General features: G+C 43.7%; 1 protein-coding gene across 4 annotated transcripts in view; it reads left to right on the top strand.

Moving 5' to 3' along the window:
* The window catches only part of fbxl18 (F-box and leucine-rich repeat protein 18), a 43,223-nt gene that overhangs the window by 12,173 nt on the left and 6,999 nt on the right, over positions 1–24,051 (top strand). For all 4 annotated transcript variants that reach the window (XM_078240142.1, XM_078240143.1, XM_078240145.1 and 1 more), the window contains 2 exons: positions 154–1,733; positions 8,857–9,075. In XM_078240142.1, coding sequence (XP_078096268.1) covers positions 154–1,733; positions 8,857–9,075 — 1,799 coding nt within the window. The remainder of the gene's footprint in view (positions 1–153; positions 1,734–8,856; positions 9,076–24,051) is intronic.

The following is a 24,051-nucleotide window of genomic DNA, read 5'->3' as shown; positions in this document are numbered from 1 at the left end:
TCTATGGTTAAGCACAATCCAACAGCCAATGGACAAAGGTATCACTTTGGCTCACTTGCAGCATTGTAAATGCACTGATTATTATAAACTGAGAGTTTTCTTAAATTACGTTTTGCTTTCAGATCCTTGACTGAAATGTTGATTTGTTTTCAGGAAAGTGACACAAAGGTGACATCTCTGCTGAAAGAAATAACCAGTGATGTTCAACAGCTGAAACTGAGTGGCTGCTATTGGCTGTCTGGCTCAACCATTGATCAGGTGGCAAAGTGTAAGAACATCCTGAAGCTGGACCTGACAGGATGCCGCATGACGTCACTGCGTCTCTCCAGGATGCTGTCTGTACTCCGTAACCTGCGCTCTCTGGCTTTAGACGTCAGCCAAGGATTTGATGTTGGCCAGCTTAGCAGTGAATGTAAGGCAACACTTGGCAAAGTAACTGAACTCAAGCAGACTTTATTCACCCCTTCCTACGGCATTGTTCCGTGCTGCACCAATCTGGAGCGGCTGCTGCTTTATTTCGAAATCCCTGACCGGACTCGAGAGGGTGAAATGCTCTCGGGACAGCTGATGGTTGGACAAAGCAACATCCCCCATTATCAAAACCTCAAAGTATTCTATGCAAGGTTGTCCCCAGGCTACGTTAACCAGGAAGTTGGAAGGTTTTACCTGTCTGTTCTGAGCATTCGGACTCCTGAGAACCTGCGTGCCTTTATCCTATCTGTCCCGGGGGTTTTTGTTGACACTGGATGCTCCACACGGAACTTCCTAGATTGTATGACCAAAAACTTTAGCTTGGAGGCATTGCAGCTCCCTCGTTCCTGGCTGAATGGATCCTCGCTCCTACACTCCTCACTTCTGCACACCATTACGTTGAGTAACCCTGTCTATTTGAACTTTAGCCACTGCATCCTGTCTGGCTGCCAGTTGAGCCATCAAATAATTAACGGTGGCAGAAATGTCCAGTCGTTAGTTAGCTTGAACCTCAGCGGCTGCGTACACTGCCTGCTATCGGATTGCTCCGTCTTTCGCAAGGCCAAAGATGACATTGATTTTGATGTGGTGGAGGCGCTGGTAAACTGTTGCCCTAACCTGAGGCACCTGAATCTGTCTGCAGCTCACCACCACAGCCCCGAGGGGGCCGGAAAGCACTTGTGCCTGCTGCTAGCGAGATTGAAACGCTTGCGTTCATTATCGCTCCCTGTGTGTTGCGTTGTGCAAAGTGCCAAAAATGCTGACAAACTGCCTAACCACACAGTGCCAACACTGGGGGCACAATCTGTGCGCCGGGGCCTGGGGAAGAAGGTTCGAATTGGGGTTGCGACCTACCCAAAGAATATTCAGGAGCAACTGTCGTTGAATTTGCCAGCAACGGTGTTTGGGACTTTGCTGGAGAATGTTCCCTTTTTGGAAGAACTTGAGCTGATTGGATCCAGTTTTTCCTCGAACGTGCCTCGGAATGAGCCTGCCATTAGGAACCTGCAGCCACCCTGCGACCGAGCGCAGCGCATCCGAGACGAAGAGCTGGCACTCATTGGACAGTTACAGCGCTTGCGCAGTCTGACCTTGGCCCAGCTTCCTGGCGTTCTTACTGGGTCAGGGCTGATTGGCATCGGACTGAAGTGTCAGCAGCTACAGACATTGTCTCTGGCAAACCTGGGTCTGTTGGGGAAAGTTGCTTACATGCCAGCTTTGTGTGAAATGCTGAAACACTGCAAACAATTGAAGGACTTGAGGTGAGCTAATGTCTTTGTTGAATTTGAAGTTTTAACACAATGTAATCCTCCTTGTGAAAGAGAAAATTGCATTTTTATAGCATCTTTAAGTCCTCGGGATCCAAAATGCTTCACAGTTAGTGAACTATTTAAGGCAGCCACATGTTATGTAGGCAAGTCTGGTGACCAACCTATACATAGTTCCACAAAGAACAATGAGATAATTGATCATTAATGGCAGTGTAATGGTAATGTTACTCAACTAGTCATTCGAGAGATCTGTGCAAATAATTGAGAGAATTGGTCAGGTGTGTCCTGTCCACAAAAAGCAGGACAAATCCAACCTAGTCAATTACCGCCCCATCAGTCTTCCCTTGATCATCAGTAAAGTGATCGAAGGGGTCATCAACAGCACTTTCAAGCGGCACTTACTCGATAACTTGCTCACTGATGCTCAGTTTAGATTCCTCTAGAGCCACTCAGCTCCTGACCTCATAAAAGCTTTGGTTCAAACATGGACTAAAGAGCTGTGCTCAAAAGGTGAGGTGAGAGTGACTTCTCTTGACATCAAGGCCACATTTGACCAAGTGTGGCATCAAGGTGCCCGAGCAAAACTGGAGTCCATACAAATCGGGGGGAAAGCTTTCCACTGGTTGGAGTTATACCTGGCACAAAGGAAGATGGTTGTGGTTGTTGGAGGTCACTCATCTCAGCTCCAGGACATCAATGCAGGAGTTTCTCAGGGTAGTGTGTCCTAGGCCCAAGCGTCTTCAGCTGCTTCATTAATGACCTTCCTCTCATAAGATTAGAAGTGGGGATGTTTGCCAATGATTGTACAATGTTCAGCTCCATTCATGACTCCTCAGATACTGAAGCAGTCAGTGTCCATATACAACAAGGTCTGAACCACATTCAGGCCTGGACTGATCAGTGCTAAGAGACATTCCATTTGCCTGGATGAGTGCAGCTCCAACAGCACTGAAGAGACTCGACGCCATCCAGGACAAAGCAGCCTGCTTGATTGGCACTCCGTCCACCACCTTCAACAACTGATCCCTCCATCACTGACACACAGTGGTAGCAGTGTGTACCATCTACAAGATGCACTGCAGTAATTCACAGAGGGGCATTCAACAGCACCTTCCAAATCCACAATCTCTCAATCACAAGGGAGCAGATGCATGGGAACACCACCTCCAAGTTCTCCAAGTGACTCACCATCCTGACTTGGAAATGTATCACTGTTCCTTCACTGTCTCTGGGTAAAAGTACTGAAACTCACTCCCTAACAACACTGTGGGTGTACCTACACCACATGGACTGCAGCGGTTCAAGAAGGCGGCTCACCACAACCTTCACAAAGATGATTAAGGATGGGCAATAAAAATGTTGGCCTGGCCAGTGATACACACAGCCCATGAAAGAATAACAAAGTTGACTTGAATCCCATTGTGGCAGATGGAGAATTTTTAATTGTTTTAATGGAAATAGAAAAAGTTGGTATCAGAAAAGTAAAAATTACTATTATTGGATTTTTGTAAAAATCCAACTGGTTCGTTCACGTCCTTTTGGGCTGGAATTCCTGTGACCGTATCCAGTCACACACCAACTCCTTAGCAGCCCTCTGGAGTAGCTGAGCAGAGCACTCAGTTCTGTCAAACACACAAAAAAAGCTGATCACCTGGTTTTCCCGAATGGCCTCGTGAGCTTCCATGAATCACTGTCTCCAGTGGAAGATGTGGAGTGAGGGGAAGAAACATGCAGTAGCCTTGTTGCTCACATTTAGCAGTTGTGTGTGAGTTGCAGCACTATCAAATAACATTGCATTCATTGTTTGGCATACTTCTCTTTTCTGCTCTTTATTTGTGTGCGCACTCTCCTGCTCAAGGTCTCTTTAACTACTACATATTGTAGTGATTTGTGGCATATTTTACTTTGTTCGTTTTACTTCATGCCATGAGTAGAAGCAAGATTCTGACTGTTTGCATCTATGGAGGACATTCCTCTGTTTTACTTATTCTGTCCTTGAGTCGTTTTGTTCAGTATCAAGTTATTCGTTTGTGAGGTTTGATTTTTTGAGACAAATACTTAGACCCTTGAGAGTAGTATTTTTGACTCTGCCCAATTAATGGCATTTTGAATAGCACTCATGTGATTGGAATTGTGGCTACAGGGAGTTTGGCATCACTATCTACAGCGTTTAACGGCTCAATAATTATTTACCACCTAATGTGACTTGTACTGACCAGACAGCTGCTGTCTTTTTATTTTATTCGTTCATGCAATGTGAGCCTCGCTGGCTAGACCAGCATTTATTACCCATCCCCAATTGCCCTTGGGAAGGTGGTGGTGAGCTGCCGCCTTAAATCACTGCAGTCCATGTGGTGTAGGTACACCCGCAGTGCTGTTAGGGAAGGAGTTCCAGGATTTTGACCCAGCGACAGTGCAAAAATGGTGATATAGTTCCAAGTCAGGAAGGTGTGTGGATTGAAGGGGACCTTGCAGATGTACCTGCTCTCCTCTCTTAAGAGGTAGAGAGTGTAGGTTTGGAAGGTGCTGTCAAATGAACCTCTTCAAGTTGCTTCAGTGCATCTTGCAGATGGTACACACTACTGCTACTGTGCACTGGTGCTCAAAGGAATGAACGTCTAAAATGGTGGATGCCGTGCCAATTAAGCGGCTGCTTTGTCCTTTAGTTGAGCTACTTGAGTGTTGTTAGAACTGCCAGGCAAGTGGAGAGTATTCCATCACACTCCCGACTTGTGCCTTGTATTGTGGGCAGGGTTTGGGAAGTCAGGAGATGAGTTGTTTGCTGCAGAATTCCTAACCTCTATGCACTTGTAGCTGCAGTATTTATATACAAAGAGAAGTACAGCACAGGAACAGGCCCTTCGGCCCTCCAAGCCTGTGCTAATCATGATGCTCTAACTTAAAAAAACATCCTGCCCTTACTCGGTCTGTATCCTTCTATTTCCTCCCTATTCATGTACCCATCCAGATGCCTCTTAAATGTTTCTAATGTGCCTGCTTCCACCACATCCTCTGGCAGCATGTTCCAGGTACCCAATACGCTCTGCATGGAAAACCTTCCCCCCGCACATCTCCCTTATGGCTGGTCTAGTTCAGTTTCTGGTCAATGGTAGCCCCCAGGATGCTGTTGGTAGGAGATTCAGTGATACTGGATGGTTACCTTCTCACTTGTTAGAGGTGGTCATTGCCTGGAACATGTATGGTGTGAATGTTACTTGACACTTATCAACCCAAACCTGAATGTTGTCCAGGTCTTGCTGCGAGCAGACATGGACTGCTTTATTATCTGCGGAATTGTGAATGGATCGAAACACTGTGCAATCATCAGTGAACATCCCCACCTTTGAGCTTGTGATGAAACACCAGAAGATGGTTGGGCCTCGGACTCTACCCTGCAGCAATCTCCTCAGTCTGAGATGATTGGCCGCTAACATCCACAACAGATCTCACCTGTCTGTTTTATTTTGTTTAAATATTGCACAGGTTTTTCTCTTATCCGTCATCATCATGTTGCTTTTTCTTTCATTTTTACTTTCCACCCTGCACCTTTCTGTTGGGTCTCTTTCCTTCTATACTAGGCAATGGCAGCATCTGCAACTTCAGCCTGTATTTGCTGCATTTCCATTCATGTCTTCTTTCCCCATCTGATCATCTTGACCTAAACCCACCCTCCCTCTTAGTGACTTCCTGTTTTCCTTCTTCCCTTTCTGCGATATTTCCCCCATACATCTCCCCCACTTCTTACTTTGTCCCTAAAATTGCTGCCCTATTTCCCGATCTCCAACTCTCCACAGCCCCACCATTATCCCTGTCCCTTCTTTTCAATCAGACCACCTTCCTGCTCTCTCCCAGTGACTCAATAAAGCCTACAAGTTGAAATGATTCTTTGAAAGTGAAACTAAAATCTAGTTGAAGACATTCTTCATCAGCAGCACTTGAGACCGGAAAAGTATGTCATGGTAAGTGGAGAAACCAGCTTCTCTGTGAAGGGAAAAACATCCCAAATGCAAAGTTTGAATTTCTTTTTTCATATTCCATCCATTGGTTTTCCTCATGAGGAAAATCCTGGAATCAAGGTACAGTCATCATGAAAAAAATGATTGATTACTTTAGTTAAGATGCTTGTTGTAGATCCGCCATGGTGTTGCTCATTGAACAAAGGAAATGGGGATAATGGATTGTGAGAAATGTGTAAAAGCAGAACAGTGGTGCAGGGTGAAGGAAGAATGGTCATAGAAGAAGAGCAGGAGGATGAAATGTTTGTTAATTGAGACAGATATCATTTTGTGTACGTGTGTGAGACTAAGCAGCCACATGCTGGGGTGAAAACATCTTCTGTGGCATTGAATTAAAGATGATGTGGATTGTGAATGGCCAGAGTCTTGTATCATGTAGCGCAAAATTCTGGAACTCCCTCCCGAACAGCATTGCGGATGCACCTACACTACATGGACTGCAGCTGTTCAAAAAGGCAGCTCACCGCCACTCTCTCGAGGGCAATTAGGGATGGGCAGTAAATGCTGGCCTGGCCAGTGGTGCCCATATACCATGAACAAATATAATGAAGCATGTTAGTTGATTTAAGGTGAATGTCTCTTGCTCAGTGAGTGGCATTCTCGCCTCTGGGTCGCAAGATTTTGGGTTCAAGTCCCAAAAGCACAAAATTCAAGGCTATTGCTCGAGTGCAGTAATAAAGGAGTGCAGCACCTTCAGATGTGCCATCTTGTGGATGAGACTATAAACCGAGGTCTCATTTGCCTGCTTGGATGAATGCAAAAGATCCCATGGCTCTATTTTGAAGAAGAGCAGAGAAGTTATCACTGGTGTCCTGGCCAATTCTTATCCCTCATTCAGTATCACAAAGCGCAAGGGTAGGTCGGATAGAGCATTGCGAGAGGCTGTCATAGTCACTATCAGCTCCAATAGGGAATTCAGAAGAAACTACTTCACCCAGTGAGTGGTAAGACTGGGGAACTCACTATCACAGAGCGTGACTGAAGGGAATAGTACAGATACATTCACGGGGAAGCTGGGCAACCAGATGAGGGAGAAGGGAGTAGAGGGTTATGGTGGTAGATTTAAATGAGGAAAGAGGCTCAAGTAGAGTATAAGCACCAGCATAGACTGGTTGGGCCGAATGATCTGTTCCTGCGCTATATGTCCTATCACATTTCTGTTTATGGGAATTTGCTGTGTGCTAATTAGATGCCATATTTTTTATATTGCAACAGTGACAGCACTTCAGAAGTACCTCATTGGCTATAATGTGCTTTGAAATGTCTGATCAGGAAAAGTGCTATATTTATTTTTCCTGCAACCGTGTCTTGATCCATTTCTCAAGTTTTGTCATTGTCTTCCTCACTGTGCAGCTATTCTGCTCTCGGAATATCAATTGCTGCTTTTGATTTTGACTCCTTTTCTCCTGTCACTATCTACGTTTCTTTTTTCTGTACCTTTCTCAATCCATCACTGTAGCTCTCACACTGGTTCCTATCTCACTTTATGTTCAGTTTCTGTACCTCTCACTTTTGAAGTCTAGCTTATACAGCAAGAGTTGACATTGAGTACTGAGATTTAGGCAAGGGAAGCTATCAGGGTGCTAATGGGCTAAATGTAAGGGAGGATGTGACATGACCCATGATAGGTGTGTTGGAGTAATTGTGCATGGAACTAATTCCTATTAGGGAATTGGGAGCACAAAATGGGATTGTGACACTAAGAGGAAGGTAGTGGCTGAACTATTTGAGATGTGATGGGGCTAGATTGTGTCAGCAGAAGAATATGAGAAACAGGAGCAGGGGTCTGCGGTTTAGGCATGTGCTAGAGGCTTTAAGGATGGGTTCATTAGAGAGCTTTGAATATGTACAATTGGGTGAGAAGAGTAATTAGTAAGGAGGATAGGAGGAAGTGGCTAAACTGCCAACATCAGATGCGGTTTAACAATCTTCCCAGACCTTTTTCTGGCCTCTCTTGGTAGTAATGGTTGATGTTGAGTGAAGTTCCACAAGAAATAGTTGGCTTCCTCCTCAATCTTTCCTTCACATATCAGTCATGACCTCTTCTCTTTCTCTTGCCATTTGTTCTGTACCCCTGGTATCCCTTTCCTCCTCATTGTAAATCACAGATGTCTACTACATGTGAGAAGACCTATTGAATATATTTGTTGGTGCACATCATCAAAATGGCTGCTATCCATAAATCTGGACAGTGAAACTTGGCTAACTTTTGTTTGGCTATGACAAAGTCAGACATGCTCACTGAAGACCCACATGTACACTTTTCCTAACTATATTGATCAGGAGAACAAATCAGCTCTCTCAGTAGAAAATTAGGTTTCTGGGTGAGTTCACGGACAGTCTTGACAATAGCAACAAATGCTGGCTTTGACAGTGACGCTCACACCTTGTGATCAATTTTTATTTAAAAAGGTGATGGTGTTTGGAAGCAAGATATTGCTTGGTGAGCTTCCTCCCGCTTTCGGTGTTCTCTAAATGTCCTCCGAAGACTTTGACTCATGCTAAGGTATGGTTCTGGAGTATACCACAAAGCCCCTTCATACTTGTTGCTAGAAGGTGATTATTATTATGAGAAGATTATTTGACTAGGGATACAGTCCAGCTGATCTTTACCTTCAAGCTCATGGGGCAGCTAGTTATTGAGCATCAGAATGACACACAAGATAAAAGTTGGGAAAGCTTTTCTGAGGCACGACAGTCCCAACAGCAGAATTACAGCATGATAAGTTTATGTAGGCAGATTTCATTATAAAGATGGATATAGGATTTTATAATAGGGAAAATCTGACAGGAAATGTGGAGATACAAGATTTTCTTAATATAGATATAGTTCCTCCTTGTCAACTTAGTACTGATGGAGTGACCTGCCAGAATTGACAACTAGATCCATTCTGAGCAGACAGAAATAAAAGTTATGAGGTCTTAATAAAGCAGTAAAATATGCATGCTTTTTTATTATTGCTCAGATCATTTACATTTGAACTTTCTTGGGTGGGATGGATCTGATGAGATGTAATTTGAAAGCTGGCACTTTACAAGGTTGTAGAATACATGATGGTGTATGATTTGTATTGCATTGTCGTTTATTCCTCCTGCAGACTAGAACAGCCGTACTTGTCAGCAAGCGTGCAGTTCTTCCAAGCGCTGGGCCACTGTTCATCACTGGAACGATTCTGCATTGTGTCTCGGCATGGAACTTTCCAGCACGATGCGGTGATATCATTCATGACCAAGTGCCCGGATGTCATCATGTGTCACATGTTTACAGGAGAAACTCTAGTGGCGTGCAAGAACCTTCAGCAAGCACTGATTCAGGGGTAAGTGAGAGAAAGCTAGCTTGTGTACACAAACAGCGAGTCATAGCTGCAATAGGTAAAAGGGCCAATGCACAAATGCCTTGTGTGGAAATACACCAGAGGGTTAATAAGTGCTAAATAAAGTGCATCAGATAGCCAAGGGTTGCCCTTTATCCTATCAATACATTTACATTTGTTAAAGTGTTATTTAAATTAATTAAAATTTCATGCTTTTTTAAACCTTAGGAAGTTGGGATATAGGAACAGGAGTAGGCCATTCGGTCCTTTGAAAATGCTCTGCCATTCGATAAGATTATAGCTGATTGTGGCCTTTACTCCACTTTCCTGTATGCCCCCCATAACCTTAGAATCCCTACAGTACAGAAGGAGGCCATTCGGCCTATCCAGTCTGTGCCATCCACAATCCCACCCAGGTCCTATTCCTGTAAACCCATGCTAATCCCCCTGACACTAGGGTCAATTTAGCATGGCCAATCAACCTAACCCACACATCTTTGGACTGTGGGAGGAAACTGGAGCACTCGGAGGAAACTCACGCAGACATGGGGAGAACGTGCAAACTCCACACGGATTGTGACCCGAGGCCGGAATTGAACCTGGGATCCCGGCGCTGTGAGGCAGCAGTGCTAACCACTGTGCCACCGTGCTGCCCTTGTCGATCAAAAATCAACTTTGTTTATCAAAAATCAACCTTGAATATATCTGATAAACCAGCCTCCACTGCGCGCTGAGGAAGAGAATCCAAAGGCTAAATACCCTCAGAGAGAATAATTCTCCTTGTCTTTGTTGTAAATGGGAGATCCCTTACTTTTAAACTGTCTCCACTAGTTTTAGTCTCTCTCACCCCCGAAGTGGAAACATCCTCCCAGTATCTACCCTATCAAATCTAGGGATCAAAAATGTTTTGATAAAATCCCCTCTCTTTCTTCTAAACTCCAATGTGATAGGCCCAACCTGTTCAGTCTTCAAAAGATAAGCCCTTCATTCCAGGAGTGAGTTGTGAGCCCAGTTTGTAATGCCCACATCCTGTGAAACATTTTTTAAAAAAGCCAGAGTTTCTATTTGCTGATTTCTATCCAGCAATTCTTACTGGAAATATATATCTTTTGATGTCCGTCAGTAATTGTGACACCCCACCTGCTCCCAAGTCATCTTGGTTATGTAACTTACTAACATTGTCTTGATTTTAATGCATGAAGATACGAGGACTGTCAGGGCTCGAGCACCATGTTCCAGCATCAATCCTTGATTTCTAGAAGAAGGAAAACCTTGGAGGGTGTCAAAGAGAAGAAATAGTTTGAGATCTGAAGTGCTTAGTGTTTCTTCTTGAGGGTTAATGGAGATTGTTGCTACTGCTGTCCCCTGGTATGTGGACCTTGCACAATCAGCAAAAACTCTGCATTTCACTGCAGCAATTTACTTTGAAATGCAGTTTCTTATGCAAGTAACAAGAAAGTATTGTATATTTTATAAGCACTGGGCATTAAAATACGTTTGAAGTTTTGTCATAATACTCTCCCTCCACCCTAGGATGGGGCTCTCTGTATTGCTCCCTTGCGTATCAGAGCAAGATTCTTCCTGCTTGTTTGAATAGCAAGGCTTGAACACTGGTTTAAACCAGTTTGAGCATTTTGATATTTCTTTACTCTTTCGGTAGGGGGTGATGTTGTAAGAGGTATCAGACTAGTTGGTTTTCTATCTTTCATACATGGGCAACATGAAGCTTGTTCCGTAGCCTAAACACCATAATGGAATTGAATGGGACTAAAGTATTCTAAGTGTTTTACTGCAGTATTGTGACATGTTAAACATCATCTCTAAATGGTGTTTCAGCAGAAAGGTTACAAATAGTTCAGGATTTTTTTTTTTCTTACTCTTACTCTTGCACTGTATCGCTCGAGTACGCTTGGTGTGAATAAAAGAGCGGCAGTGGTACAGAGTTATTAGTGGATTGTTTGATTTATACGGTCGATGTGGACTCATAAATGATTCATGTGTACATTATCCTTTTCATAATGGATAGAGGTACTTAATCCCTCTGGATTTCCAGAAAATGTTATCTGTATTCTACATTCTTGTGTGTGATGTATGTGTTTTTGAAGGTAGCTGCACTTTGGAGGGAGGAAATGGGAGGGGAGAAGAAAAGAGCGACTTCAAATTAAGGAGTGCAAAAAGCCAGGGTAAAAAACACAATTGGAAGGGAAGATATGAGGGAAAACTAATAGCATTGGAAAGAGTCACTGGGAATATGCAATGCCTGGTAGCATAGTGAATTGCACTCTCTTGCTCACTTCCTAATTTAAGATGTTGCCCAAAGGGCTTGAGTTGAGTGGATTTTTTTTCCCTTATGAACCACTAGCTTCTATAATGCATGCTTCGAGTTCCTTGTAGATTATAACTGGTCCATTTATAGGAGATACTTTGGATTTTAAAGTATGTGGCCATTGCTGAATCAATTGCTGATTCCGTTCTGGTCATCTCTCTGAAAATATGGCCTGAGGCAGAGACCTATTTATTTTCCCAATGTCACAGTGGTGTAGGTTATTGTGTGGGAGGTTTTGCCTTCTCTCACTTTCACCACCTCTTGCTCATTTATGCCACATTTTCACTGGAGTTAAGTTAACCATATGAGGCCAAGTCAAATTGCTACGGTGATAAAAGCAAAGTACCGCGGATGCTGGAAATCTGAAATTAAAAACGCAAAATGCTGGATAAACTCAGCGGGTCTGGCAGCATCTGTGGAGAGAAACAGAGTTAAGGTTTTGAGCCCATTCACTGAAGAGTCATCTGGACTCAATGTTAACAGATTCGGCCAGACCTGCTGAGTTTTTCCAGCCTTTTCTGTCTTTATTTCATATTAATAAGGGACGTTGAATAAAAAGGGTCAGTCCTTGCTAGCTTCTTTGAAGCCCATAGCCTGCTCAGTTCATACTCTCTACTGCTATAAAATCAATGACAGATCAGTCCCAAGTAATATGGAATTACATTTTGACAGCTAGTTACTAAATGAGGTGCTTTGCAGTCTGTTGTTTGTGGCAACCCTTGTGCCAGGGCAAAATGAGCCCTCATCCAGCTTCTAAGGATAACAGCATCTTGGAAAAGGTGGCACGCTTTTTGAAGGAAAAGAGCATTGGAATTTATTTCGAGTTCTATCGATCATACTGGCTCATGGTGAATACCTGGCTGAAGCTTTCCACTGTGATAACTCCTCTGCCAACCCCCCTGATTTCAATCTCCAGTCATTTCAGGACGCACGGTTTATTTCCAGTGATTCACAGATCATGTGGTGGGAACATGTGGACGAACTACTCGGACAGGTTTGCCTCATTTGCTAGTGCATTCATAGGTGGGATATCGGTCATGGTGTGTGGATCTGGCAGACCATTTCAACATGACTGGCTTGGTGCTTTAAGCAAGCTTTCTCTTTTTTATGTAAAAGCTGCTGAAGATCCAGTGGAAACATGAAGTGTTCATGTAGAAAATGTAGTCAGCTTGGTAGGAATTAAAATGAATAGTGGTAGCTTTATCAGTGGTAAAGGGGCATGACCCTCTTCAGAAATTATGAATCAGACGCAGTAATTCTCCCTTCAGGCTTGAGATGGCCACTAATATTGCTCATTAATTGCCAATTTCTTTAACCTGTTTCTTCCAAATTGGCAGCCATGATTTAATTCAAAATATACTGTGCTGTATGCTTCCCTCCTCTTCTGTCTTCTAACCACCACCCACCACTTTTGCTTTCTTTCAATATATTTATTGCATGGTTTTTGTCTGAGGATCAGGCCATGGACAACCCTGGTTCACCAACAGGAGCCACATTTGTAATAGATTATGTGTCATCTGTGGCGCAGTGGATATCACTCTCACCTCTGAGTGACTGTAGAAAATTACACAAATGACACAAAAAGTCCAATGCAGCACTGAAGGAGTGCTGCACAATATTAACATTGTTAATATTTGAGATGTTATACAAAAGCCCTGGTGGCCCCCTCAGCTGGATATTAAATATCCTATGGCACTATTTGGTAGGGCGCTATGTGATACCCTGGACTGTATTTGTCCCCTAGCCAAAGCCAAAAGACAAATTACCTGGTTATCATCACCCTGAAGTCCCATCTGTGTTACCCACATTACAGCAGTGACTACACCTCAACAGTATTTTATTGGCTGTCAAGTGCTGTGGGATATCCTGAGCTTGGGAAAGGCACTATGGAAATGCAAATCTTTTTCTTTTCCACTTTGAAGAATGCTGTCTGTCCACAAATTGAACCGTGTATTGTTGAGCAGGCGCGCCACCTAGTGGCTCAGCTAAAATTGACCAAAACTGTGGTCGGGATTTTCCTGACAGTGTCACACAGTCATAAGGCCTGATGAACTATCGATTTATTTGGCATTGGCTGTTTCTGTGTTTTAGTTGAGTAAAACACAAATGCAGTAGTGCCTACTTTTCAACCTCTCTCCTTTGCTATTGTTTCTCCCTCTCTTCCCCAATGGCAGGCACTCCTCATTGGGGAATCGTTCAAGTTGCAATTTGACTTCTGTTGCCCAAGTGACCATTATTCACTTGTAAGCCGAGACTATGAAAGCAGCAACTGATTATTTGACCAGGAAAGAGCCAGGCTTGATCGTGACATATGCTTGAACGCCTAGAGATCACTCCAGCCTGTAACACTTAAGGGCGAGGAGGGCAGAAATTAGTGAAACAATAACTGAAGAGACCTCCAGCTTTTGCTACTTGTTACAAAATATAGACCGTCATTGTTAATATTTTCTTCGATAGCTGCTTTCATTGTATTCAACCTGGTTTTTATTTTCCATTCAATCTAATATTTAGTCATATTTGAGTTTATTTTGAATATAGATATACTGCCTAATATGAAGTTACCTCTGATTGTTCAGCGGGACATGGGGTAGTCCCAAAATAAAATAATCAGCAACTCCAGCAGCAGCTGCGGGGAGAGAAAGAGAGTTTACATTTCGGGCCAATGGGCTTTTCTTCAGAAGCAATATCTGTAGTGTTTTGATTTAGTAGTGATACTGCGCCATTCTGAACAAGCTGCTCTCTAGTTTGGATCCCCACTCTCTGTTGAGTCTGGTTAGGGAAGGGGAGTGGTGGAGATGGGAGCCGCTGTTACGGTGGTGTGGAGATGGGAGCAGCCGTTACGGTGGTGTGATGGAGTGGTGTGAGATTGGAGTGGTGGAGATGGGGGCCGCCATTATGGTGGTGTGGTGGAGATGGGAGCCTCTATTATGGTGGAGATGGAAGCCTCTGTTACAGTGGTGTGGTGGAGTGGTGTGAGACGGGAGTGGTGGAGATGGGAGCCTCTGTTGGGATGGGTGGAAGGCGGAACTATATTTCACCACAATTCTGTGATACTGTTGCAGTATGCATTTGTAGTCAAGTGACAGAATCTTGGTTATAGGGAGAGGTTGGTCAGGCTATTTACTCCTTAGAATGAGGGTTGACCTTACTGAGGTGTATAACATCATGAGGGGCATAGATAGGATGAACGCACATAGTCTTTTTCCTAGGGAAGGGGAATTGAAAACTAGAGGGCATAGATTTAAGGTGAGAGAGGAAAGATTTAAAAGGAACCTGAGGGGCAACTTCTTCGCACAGGGTGGTGCGTATATGGAATGAGTTGCCAGAGAATGTGGTTGAGGCAGGTTCAATAGCAACATTTCAAAAACATTTGGATAAGTACATGAATGGGATAGGATTAGAGGGATATGGGCCAAATGTGGGCAATTGGGACTAGCTGGGAGGGCACCATGGTCTGCATGGACCGGTAGGATTCTGTACTGTGTTGCTCTTTGTGACAGCTCCATGTCCTAGCTGAGGAATGGCTGCTGAGATGAGTTACAGGAGAGCTGCTAGTGCACGTGGAAGCCGATTTCAGTTTAAGTTGCTTTCTCCGGTAGAGGAAGAAAAATAAAGAAAGGGGAAATGATGTCTGCAACCTGTTACTGGTCCTATATTTAATATTGTAGGTGCATTACTCGCATCCTTTTTCTGTTTCAGTATGTTCTTTTTCAGATTTGTTTTCTTCTAGTAAAAGCTTGCTGTACAGATTTAAGACTCTGCTGACTGCCACCATACTGTATTGTCATTACTTGGACAACTAGAATGTTTCTGTGATCAATCTTGAAGCACACCTAATTTGCTCTTGAAAGATCCAGTTAAGATCTACCAAACTTGGTTTCTCTCATTGAAGCATATAATAGGAATTGAGCATCTGCAATATCTCCTGGTTCTGCTTCTTATGAAGTTTAGTATTATGCCAAAGTCAGTAGAAATAGAAGTCATGTTTCAGAAAATATGGAATGGGTGAGAGTGGGTGGGTGTGAGCGAGAAATCTGAAAGGTCCAAAAATGCAATATAGTACGTCCTGACACGAAAGCACAGATGCACTCCTTCAGTCATTCGCCATGCATTACGCCTCATTGAAGACCAGATTCCAAGGCCCAGTTAGCACTATCCGTCAACTGCAGTCTCACCAATGAGATGAGAATAGGCAGAGAAATAAGCCGGTCTTTGCTCTGAAGCACGAACGTCATAGGCAACTGACCCAAGAATAACCAAGCTGTATGAATCTTCCAGTGCAAAACAGGTACCCAGTACTCAGCAAGTGGGAAGTCATCCTCCTATCTAATCTGTATAACAGACTATGGCATTTAATTCTTCTAATTTAAAGCACTTTGTGACGCAGCCAAGTCTGAGGTGATAATTTAATACATCTTTTATAAGGGTCTTCTTTCATACATTGTAAGGAGCTGGATATATCTCCATTGTACCCTAAATCTTCAGGAGGAAATGGTTTTCTTGATGTATGGTGAGGAGCCATTATGCTTTCCAATGTTCCCTAAATCTTCAGGATGGGTTGTTTTAGACAAAGGGAATGGCCTTTTGATGCCACTTGATTTGGCTCCATGACACACTTTAGTGAGCTCCTCACTGTGTGGGAACCTGGGCCCACAAGTTAGAGAGTATGGACATCCTTTCCTGCTCCCAATCTGCCCCTGCAAAAATGTAATAAGGTAGGGGCATACTGATATTTAAACATGATTATGAGCTTATTGGTATGAAGCAATAGCTTCCCAAACCGGATTCTACTCCTGTTTGAAATTTTATACCATTAAATGCAGCACTTCATGATTGTAGTATATCCACTTTGGTTGCGAGGATAAGTTTCACCTGCCTTCAAGCCATTTCCTTTCTGTGACTCAGTTTTTTGTGGCTGAGATTTGCAATTTAAAGGAGACACAGCTAAAAGGGGTTTGGAGATTTTAAGTGGAAATAAGCACAGCATTAAAATCAGTAACTGGTTAGAAGGCTCAATCTTCCCTTAAAGTTGGGAAAATAAAAAGCACCTTTTTGCAGGAGAATTTAACTGTGCAGAACACAAGTTACAGATAGCTAACCAGCGCACTAAGGTTTTTTATTCGTTCATGGGATGAGTGTCGCTGGCTGGGCCAGCGTTTATTGCACATCCCTGAGGGCATTTAAGAGTTAACTGCATTGGTTATACGTGTTTTCTTTTGTGGGAGGGTCTGTTGCTTCCCTTTAGCTTCTTCCTTTTAACCTGGTGTCCAATGCAATCATAGGATAGAATCATAGAATCCCTACAGTGCAGAAGGAGGCCATTTGGCCCATCAAGTCTGCACCGACCGCAATCCCACTCGGGCCCTATCCCCATAACCCCGTGCATTTACCCTAGCTAGTCCCCTGACACTAGGGGCAATTTAGCATGGCCAATCCACCTAACCAGCACACCTTTGTATTGTGGGAGGAAACTGGAGCACCCGCAGAAAACCCAAGCAGATGTGAGGAGAACATGCAAACTCCACACAGACAGTGACCCAAGCTGGGAATTGAACCTGGGACCCTGGCGTTGTGAGGCAGCAGTGCTAACCACTGTGAGAATAGGCAGAGAAATAAGCCAGCCTTTGTTCTGAACCACAGACGTCATTGGCCCCTAACCTATGAATAACCAAGCTGTATGAATCTTCCAGTGCAAAACAGGCACTCTGTACTCAGCAAGTGAGTGACAGGTTGGATTCTAGCAGCCACTAACTGTCAGGATTTCATACCAGAGTGTAGAAATTGGTTATTGGGCAAACTATTGAACAGTGGGGCCATTACAGCGGAGTGTAACCCTATCCAGCTAGATCTATATCTCCAGCTGAGCACCACACAAAACCAGGATCCCTGGCTAATGTTTTGTTTTCCCCATATCAGCACAAAGATGCACAATCTTCATTGTAGCATCCACAGTGACACCCTTGGTGATGCCCACTAACTGATCTGAAAGACTGTTTATTTGCCCAGTGAGTCATTGGAGGAGTTATCGTAAAGAAAGACAGACTTGCATTTTATATGTCGCCTTTCACAGCTTCCAGATGTCCCAAAGCAGTTTACAACCAACAAAGTACTCTTGAAGTGTAGCCACTGTTTTAATGTAGGGGGCAGGGCAGCTAATTTGCACACAACAAGTTCCCATGAGCAATGTAATGACCAGATAATCTGTTTATAGGTTCTGGTTGAGGGATAAATGTTGGCCAGGACACGGGCAAAATGCGCCTGCCCTTGTTCAGAATAATGCCATGGGATCTTTTCACCTTGGTAATCTAGAATCTGGATCACCTAGATAACAAGGACACCTATGTCAGTCTCCTATTTTTCGGAGCCTTGAGCTCCTTCTTCAGGTGAGTGGGAATTCTGTTCACAAACAGGGCATATAAAGACACAAACTCAATTTACAGAATAATGGTTGGAATGCGAATACTTACAGCTAATCAAGTCTTAAAGGTACAAACAATGTGAGTGGAGAGAGCATTAAGACAGGTTAAAGAGATGTGTATTGTCTCCAGACAGGACAGCCAGTGAGATTTTGCAAGCCCAGGAGGCAAGCTGTGGGGGTTACAGATAGTGTGACATGAACCCAATATCCCGGTTGAGGCCGTCCTCATGTGTGCGGAACTTGGCTATCAGTTTCTGCTCAGCGACTCTGCGCCGTCATGTAGGCCGCCTTGGAGAACGCTTACCTGAATATCAGAGGCCGAATGCCCGTGACCGCTGAAGTGCTCCCCAACAGGAAGAGAACAGTCTTGCCTGGTGATTGTCGAGCGGTGTTCATTCATCCGTTGTCGCAGCGTCTGCATGGTTTCCCCAATGTACCATGCCTCGGGACATCCTTTCCTGCAGCGTATCAGGTAGACAATGTTGGCCGAGTTGCAAGAGTATGTACCGTGTACCTGGTGGATGGTGTTCTCACGTGAGATGATGGCATCTGTGTTGATGATCCGGCACGTCTTGCAGAGGTTGCTGTGGCATGTCACACTATCTGTTGTGTGGAATCGGTTGCATTCTTGGACACACGCATCTCCATTAAGGACAGTCACCTCAGCACCTCACTATACCGCAAACCCGTGTCCCGTGTTTGTCTTCTGAGGAGGTCGGTGCGGTTTTTCGCTGTGGCGTGTCGGAACTGTCGATTGATGAGTCTAGCGCCATATCCTGTTCTTATGAGGGCATCTTTCAACGTCTGGAGGTGTCTGTTGCGATCCTCCTCATCTGGGCAGATCCTGTGTATTCGGAGGGCTTGTCCGTAGGGGATGGCTTCTTTAATGTGTTTAGGGTGGAAGCTGGAGAAGTGGAGCATCGTGAGGTTATCCGTGGGTTTGCGGTATAGTGAGGTGCTGAGGTGACCGTCCTGAATGGAGATGCGTGTGTCCAAGAATGCAACCGATTCCGGAGAGTAGTCCATGGTGAATCTGATGGTGGGATGGAACTTGTTGATGTTGTCATATAGTTGTTTCAGTGATTGTTCACCATGAGTCCAAAGGAAGAAACTGTCATTGATGTATCTAGTGTATAGCATCGGTTGAAGGTCCTGTGCGGTGACGAAGTCTTGTTCAAACCTGTGCATGAAGATGTTGGCATATTGAGGTGTGAATTTGGTCCCCATGGCTGTTCCGTGTGTCTGGATGAAGAACTGGTTGTTGAAGGTGAAGACATTGTGGTCCAGGATGAAGCGGATGAGTTGTAAAATTGCATCTGGAAACTGGCAGTTGTCGGCGCTGAGCACTGAGGCCATTGCAGCAATGCCATCATCGTGGGGGATGCTGGTGTAGAGTGCCGAGACATCCATTGTGACGAGGAGTGCCCCTGGTTCAACTGCTCCATGTGCGCTGAGTTTCTGTAGGAAGTCCGTAGTGTCGCAACAAAAGCTGGGGGTTCATTGTACAATGGGTTTCAGGATGCCCTCGACATAGCCGGAGAGGTTCTCGCACAGGGTCCCATTGCTCGATACGATGGGACGGCCGGGTGTGTTTGCCTTATGTATCTTCGGGAGGCAGTAGAGATCTCCAACGCGGGGAGTATGTGGGATGAGAGCACGGAGGGTGCTCTGAAGGTCCGGATCAAAGGTCTTGATCAGAGTGTTGAGTTGAGGGTGTGTTCTTTGGTCGGATCTGCGGGTAACTGTCTGTAGTGTTCCTTGTTGTTCAGTTGTCGGTACACTTCTTTGCAGTAATCCGTTCTGTTCAGTATGACGATGGCCCCTCCTTTGCTGGTTTGATGACAATGTTGCGGTTGGTCTTGAGAGCGCGGATGGCATTGCGTTGTGCTTGGGTGATGTTCGGGGCTGTCTTGTGAGTGCGGCTGATGAATTTGGTGTTGACGCACCTCCTGATGGCTTGGGCATACATGTCAAGTCGAGGGCAGCGTCCTTCCGGAGGAGTCCAATTCGACTCTTTCCTCATCGGATGCACTGCGGATCTCTTTGTCAGCTGTTCCAGTTCATTGGCCGTCTCATTGTGTTCGCTGTTGGCCTCTGGGGATTTGTGGAAGAACTCCAACTTTTACAGATACACCATAGCAAGCATCCTTTCTGGTTGCATCACAGCTTGGAATGGCTCCTGCTCTGTCTAAGACTGTAAGAAACTACAAAGGGTCGTGAACGAAGCCCAGTCCATCATTCAAACCAGCCTCCCACCCATTGACACTGACTACACTTCCCACTGCCTCGGAAAAGCAGCCAGCATAATTAAGGACCCCACACACGCCAGACGTACTCTCTTCCACCTTCTTCCATCAGGAAAAAGATACAGAAGTGTGAGGACGCGTGCCAACCGACTCAAGAGCAGCTTCTTCCCTGCTGCCATCAGATTTTTAAATGGACCTACCTTGCACTAAGTTGATCTTTCTCTACACCTTAGTTATGACTGTAACACCACATTCTGCACTCTCCTTTCCTTCTCTATGTTCAGTATGCATTGTCTGTGTAGCGCGCTAGAAACAGTACTTTTCACTGTATACTAATACATGTGACAACAATAAATCAAATCTTTTGCATCCATGTGAGAGGGTCTCGACTTAACGGTTTATCCAAAAGATAGCACGTCCAACTAGATTTGGTGCTCAAGTCTCTCAAGTGAGACTGAACCTGTGCCCTTTCTGAGTCAAGGGTGAGACTCACTACAGCTGACATCAATCCTAAAGGCACTTTTTGTTGAAGGATGGGCAAGCTTATGATTGGGAGTGTTGTTTTCTTTTTCCACTTGCCTGTTGGTGCTTGGAAATAACTTGCCAGAATTGGTGGGGTCACAAATTTGAAAGTGCTGCTATTTTAAAAATATATACCTTTTACAAATAAGTTCAGGATAAATCAGTCTAACTGTTCACTTCATCCCTCGTGTTGTAAAATGTATCTTAGGCTAGATAATGTGGTTTATGTTGTCTATATATGTATAGAAAGTTGGAGTTGCTGATACTTGATCATGTTTTGGAAAATAAATCGCACCAGGTTTTCCAGGTAATGCAGAATAAATAAATTGACTGGCCTGTACTTAATCTATTAAATTGGCATTTAACTGCATAAGTTAATATCAGATTACATTGTGTAACCCAGAATAACAAGGCATCAATATTTAGTTTGCAATAATTATCATTTGGGCAATAGCTGAAGCAGCTGCTGAAAAGGACTCTGGATTGTGAGACCATTATAACGTGTAGGTACAAATACCAGGAACTGAGGCACAATAAGATTTCCATTTATTTATACAGTGATCTCATTGTGGAACTGGTGTGGCAGAGTTACTGAGCTGATGGTGAGATAGCATTGAATTAATGCCTGATAGGGTTGTTGGCTTGGGATATTTTGATGCTTCATACTAAATTCACCTCGCATGCGTAATTTAGTTGGGCAACTGCTCTGATGTCAGCCATCATAGTTTGGCTCAATGTTCAAGTAATAAGATGTCTGTCTTGTAAATGTTTTTGTTGATTAATAAACCCATCAGTGGTGCACTTTTCTGATTGTTGACACTGGCAAAAGTTGGACTTGCACTGCCCAGCCGTTAGAGCTGAAGATTGTGCGGAGTTTGAGAATGGGGAGTGTTGATAACTAGGGGCAGCATGGACAAGTTGGGCCAAAGGACCTGTTTCCATGCTGTAAACCTCTATGACTCTATTCTATAGAGTGGATCTTGTAGTTCAGGACAATTCAATGCTTTCGTAACTGTACGAAATATGAAATTTGCAATAATATCTTAAACCAATATTAAAGTAAATAATTTGGTTATTATTGCATTGCTATTTGTAGGACTTTGTGTGCAGTTTGACTATCATTTCTTGGATTGCAACAATGATTGTGCTTCAGAAGTACTGAACGAGCTGTAAAGTGCTTTGGCACGTCCTAAGACTGTGAAAAAGGCTATATAAATGCAAGTCTTTCTTTATATGTCAAAAGCCATAAAGAAACAAGTGGCCCATTGGGCTAATCCTCCGTTGTTTATCGCGCATGGCAGGAGTGCATGGGTTGTGCAGCTCACTGGATGTAGATAAGTTAATAACTTGTGTTTAGAAGAAATTCTAATCCAGAAATAAATTTAAAAATTCCAGATTGATTTTGTTTCCCAAGTAGTGGATTATTAGTGCGGTTGTCAACTGAAAAGCATTATGTAATGTATGTGTTTTAACGGCTTCTGTTGGTTCTGCAGTGAATGTTGCCATGGCGATGCCTTCTTCCAGGCCATCATTGCATGTACATCTGATATGCGGGCAGATGGTCAGAAGAACTGACAGCAGTAGCACCGGGGAGTGTGTGTGAATGAGAACACTGTAGTCAAGACCAGTAGTGGGTTACTCCATAAATTATTGGGATCTTTTGTGTCCATTTTGAAAAGCAAAAGGCACTAAGACCTGGAACAGATCAGCAATTCCAGTTGCTCATATATCATGCAATGCCTTTACTGTAGTAATCAGTTAAAATGCCTCCCCTCGCTGAAGTTTTAATGCTAGCGCCTTGTAGCATTTTTCATTTATTAAAATGCACCTTTAAAGCAGTTTGACACTTTTGTTTAATGTGTAAACATTGACACCTTATTCACCAGGAACATAGCAATTGTTTTATACTTCAACACAGCTCAGTGGAACAGTTCCTCAATGAATAGAGAGTTTTATGTACATGTTTCAAATGCTTGACAGCCTACTTCTATCTAATATATAAATTAACATCCATTAGCTCTGCCTCCAGCAATGGAGGAAGTATGATTGCCTGTATTCAGGTAATAGCAGAACATGTACCTTTGAAGTGAGAAATACTGATCAAAAATTAATCTCCCCCCACCTCTAAATGCATGTGCTTGAAAGATGATTAAAATCTCCTGTGGAATTTTATTTCAGTTCTGTTCTCGCCTCTTTTTCAAGTCTTCATCCAAGAGGGTAGCCAGATGGCTTACTGCCAGGTCTCTGCCAGTGGCATTCTGTAATTACCCACCAGGAGGTTGGTGAAATGGGCCAAGAAGTCTTCCATCTGTCCCTGTGGGGATTCGTCAAGCAAAAACATTCTGGCCACAGTTGGCAGTACAGTGTATTGAATTGTGTGCTAGTATGTTTAATACATAGCAGCAAAAAAAAACCATTGATTTTATATTTGGCCCTTTAACGTAGTTACTGTAAATGACTGACTTGAGGTAATTCATGAGAAAGAACTTGTCATCATTTCACGACTGTGTGGCCTGATTATGCCTTTATTCCCCTCTTCCCAGCTTTCACTTCTTCTAAATGTGTAGATGTGACTTGGTTGGAGTACACCTCCAGTGGGATAGTAGGCATACTGGCCCCTGCCGCCAAGACTATTTGTTCCTTGTGTATGCCTGGACAGTGAATATTGGCTGATTATTTGACTAGCTTCTAAATTGCTTCAGTGCAGGAGATATTCTTTTTTTTTCAGAATTATTTGGAGCCCATTTTGAGTCCTCTTCCTGGGTCTTTTTAGTTGGAGCAAAACATGTTTATGTATTAAAAATTGAGCTGCTATGGAACAGATGAAGGGTTGAACAGAGCGATTGAGCTTAAAACCAGTTGGAGCAGGTATGCAGCATAAACAGGAACAGGGAATAGTTGGACGGTGGAGTATGATCAAACTAGTTGATTTTAAGTCTTTTCAATTCAAGCTTTCACTGGATTAATATCCATTTGAGTAAGATTGTTTTTTCTTTCTTTATCTCTCCCTCAGCCCCTCAATAACACATGTTTTTCCTGTATGGGCGTTGCATTTTCTCTTTCAATGATAGGGTGGGACTACGTTGCCTGCAGACTTTTCTATACCTACTGAGATGTGATTCTCTAAGATTTGTCTGTGCTTGTTTTGAAATTTCCTTTTTTGGTTTGTGCCACCATGAAACCAGTGAGCTTTGCTGGGGTGGGGTATACAATGTAGAGCCCTCTGATACCTTCCTGAAATGGGAATTTTACATGTTTAAGCCTTGATGAATGCTAGCAGTTAGTTCAACTATGGAAGGCATCATATCCTGTCTGCATCAGATGCTGCAGCATTGGAAAGAAGAGAGGTAGGGAAACCCTGGCCATTGTTTTGTTACCGGCACATTGTTCATGCACTTCTTCTAAAAATCACCCAGTAGATTTTTTTTTAACCTCTCTGAACAATGTGTGCCAACATGCGACCCATC

Source organism: Mustelus asterias, chromosome 23, assembly GCF_964213995.1.
Source record: "Mustelus asterias chromosome 23, sMusAst1.hap1.1, whole genome shotgun sequence".
Classification (NCBI taxonomy): Eukaryota; Metazoa; Chordata; class Chondrichthyes; order Carcharhiniformes; family Triakidae; genus Mustelus; species Mustelus asterias.
This window is presented reverse-complemented; position numbering and strand designations above follow the sequence as displayed.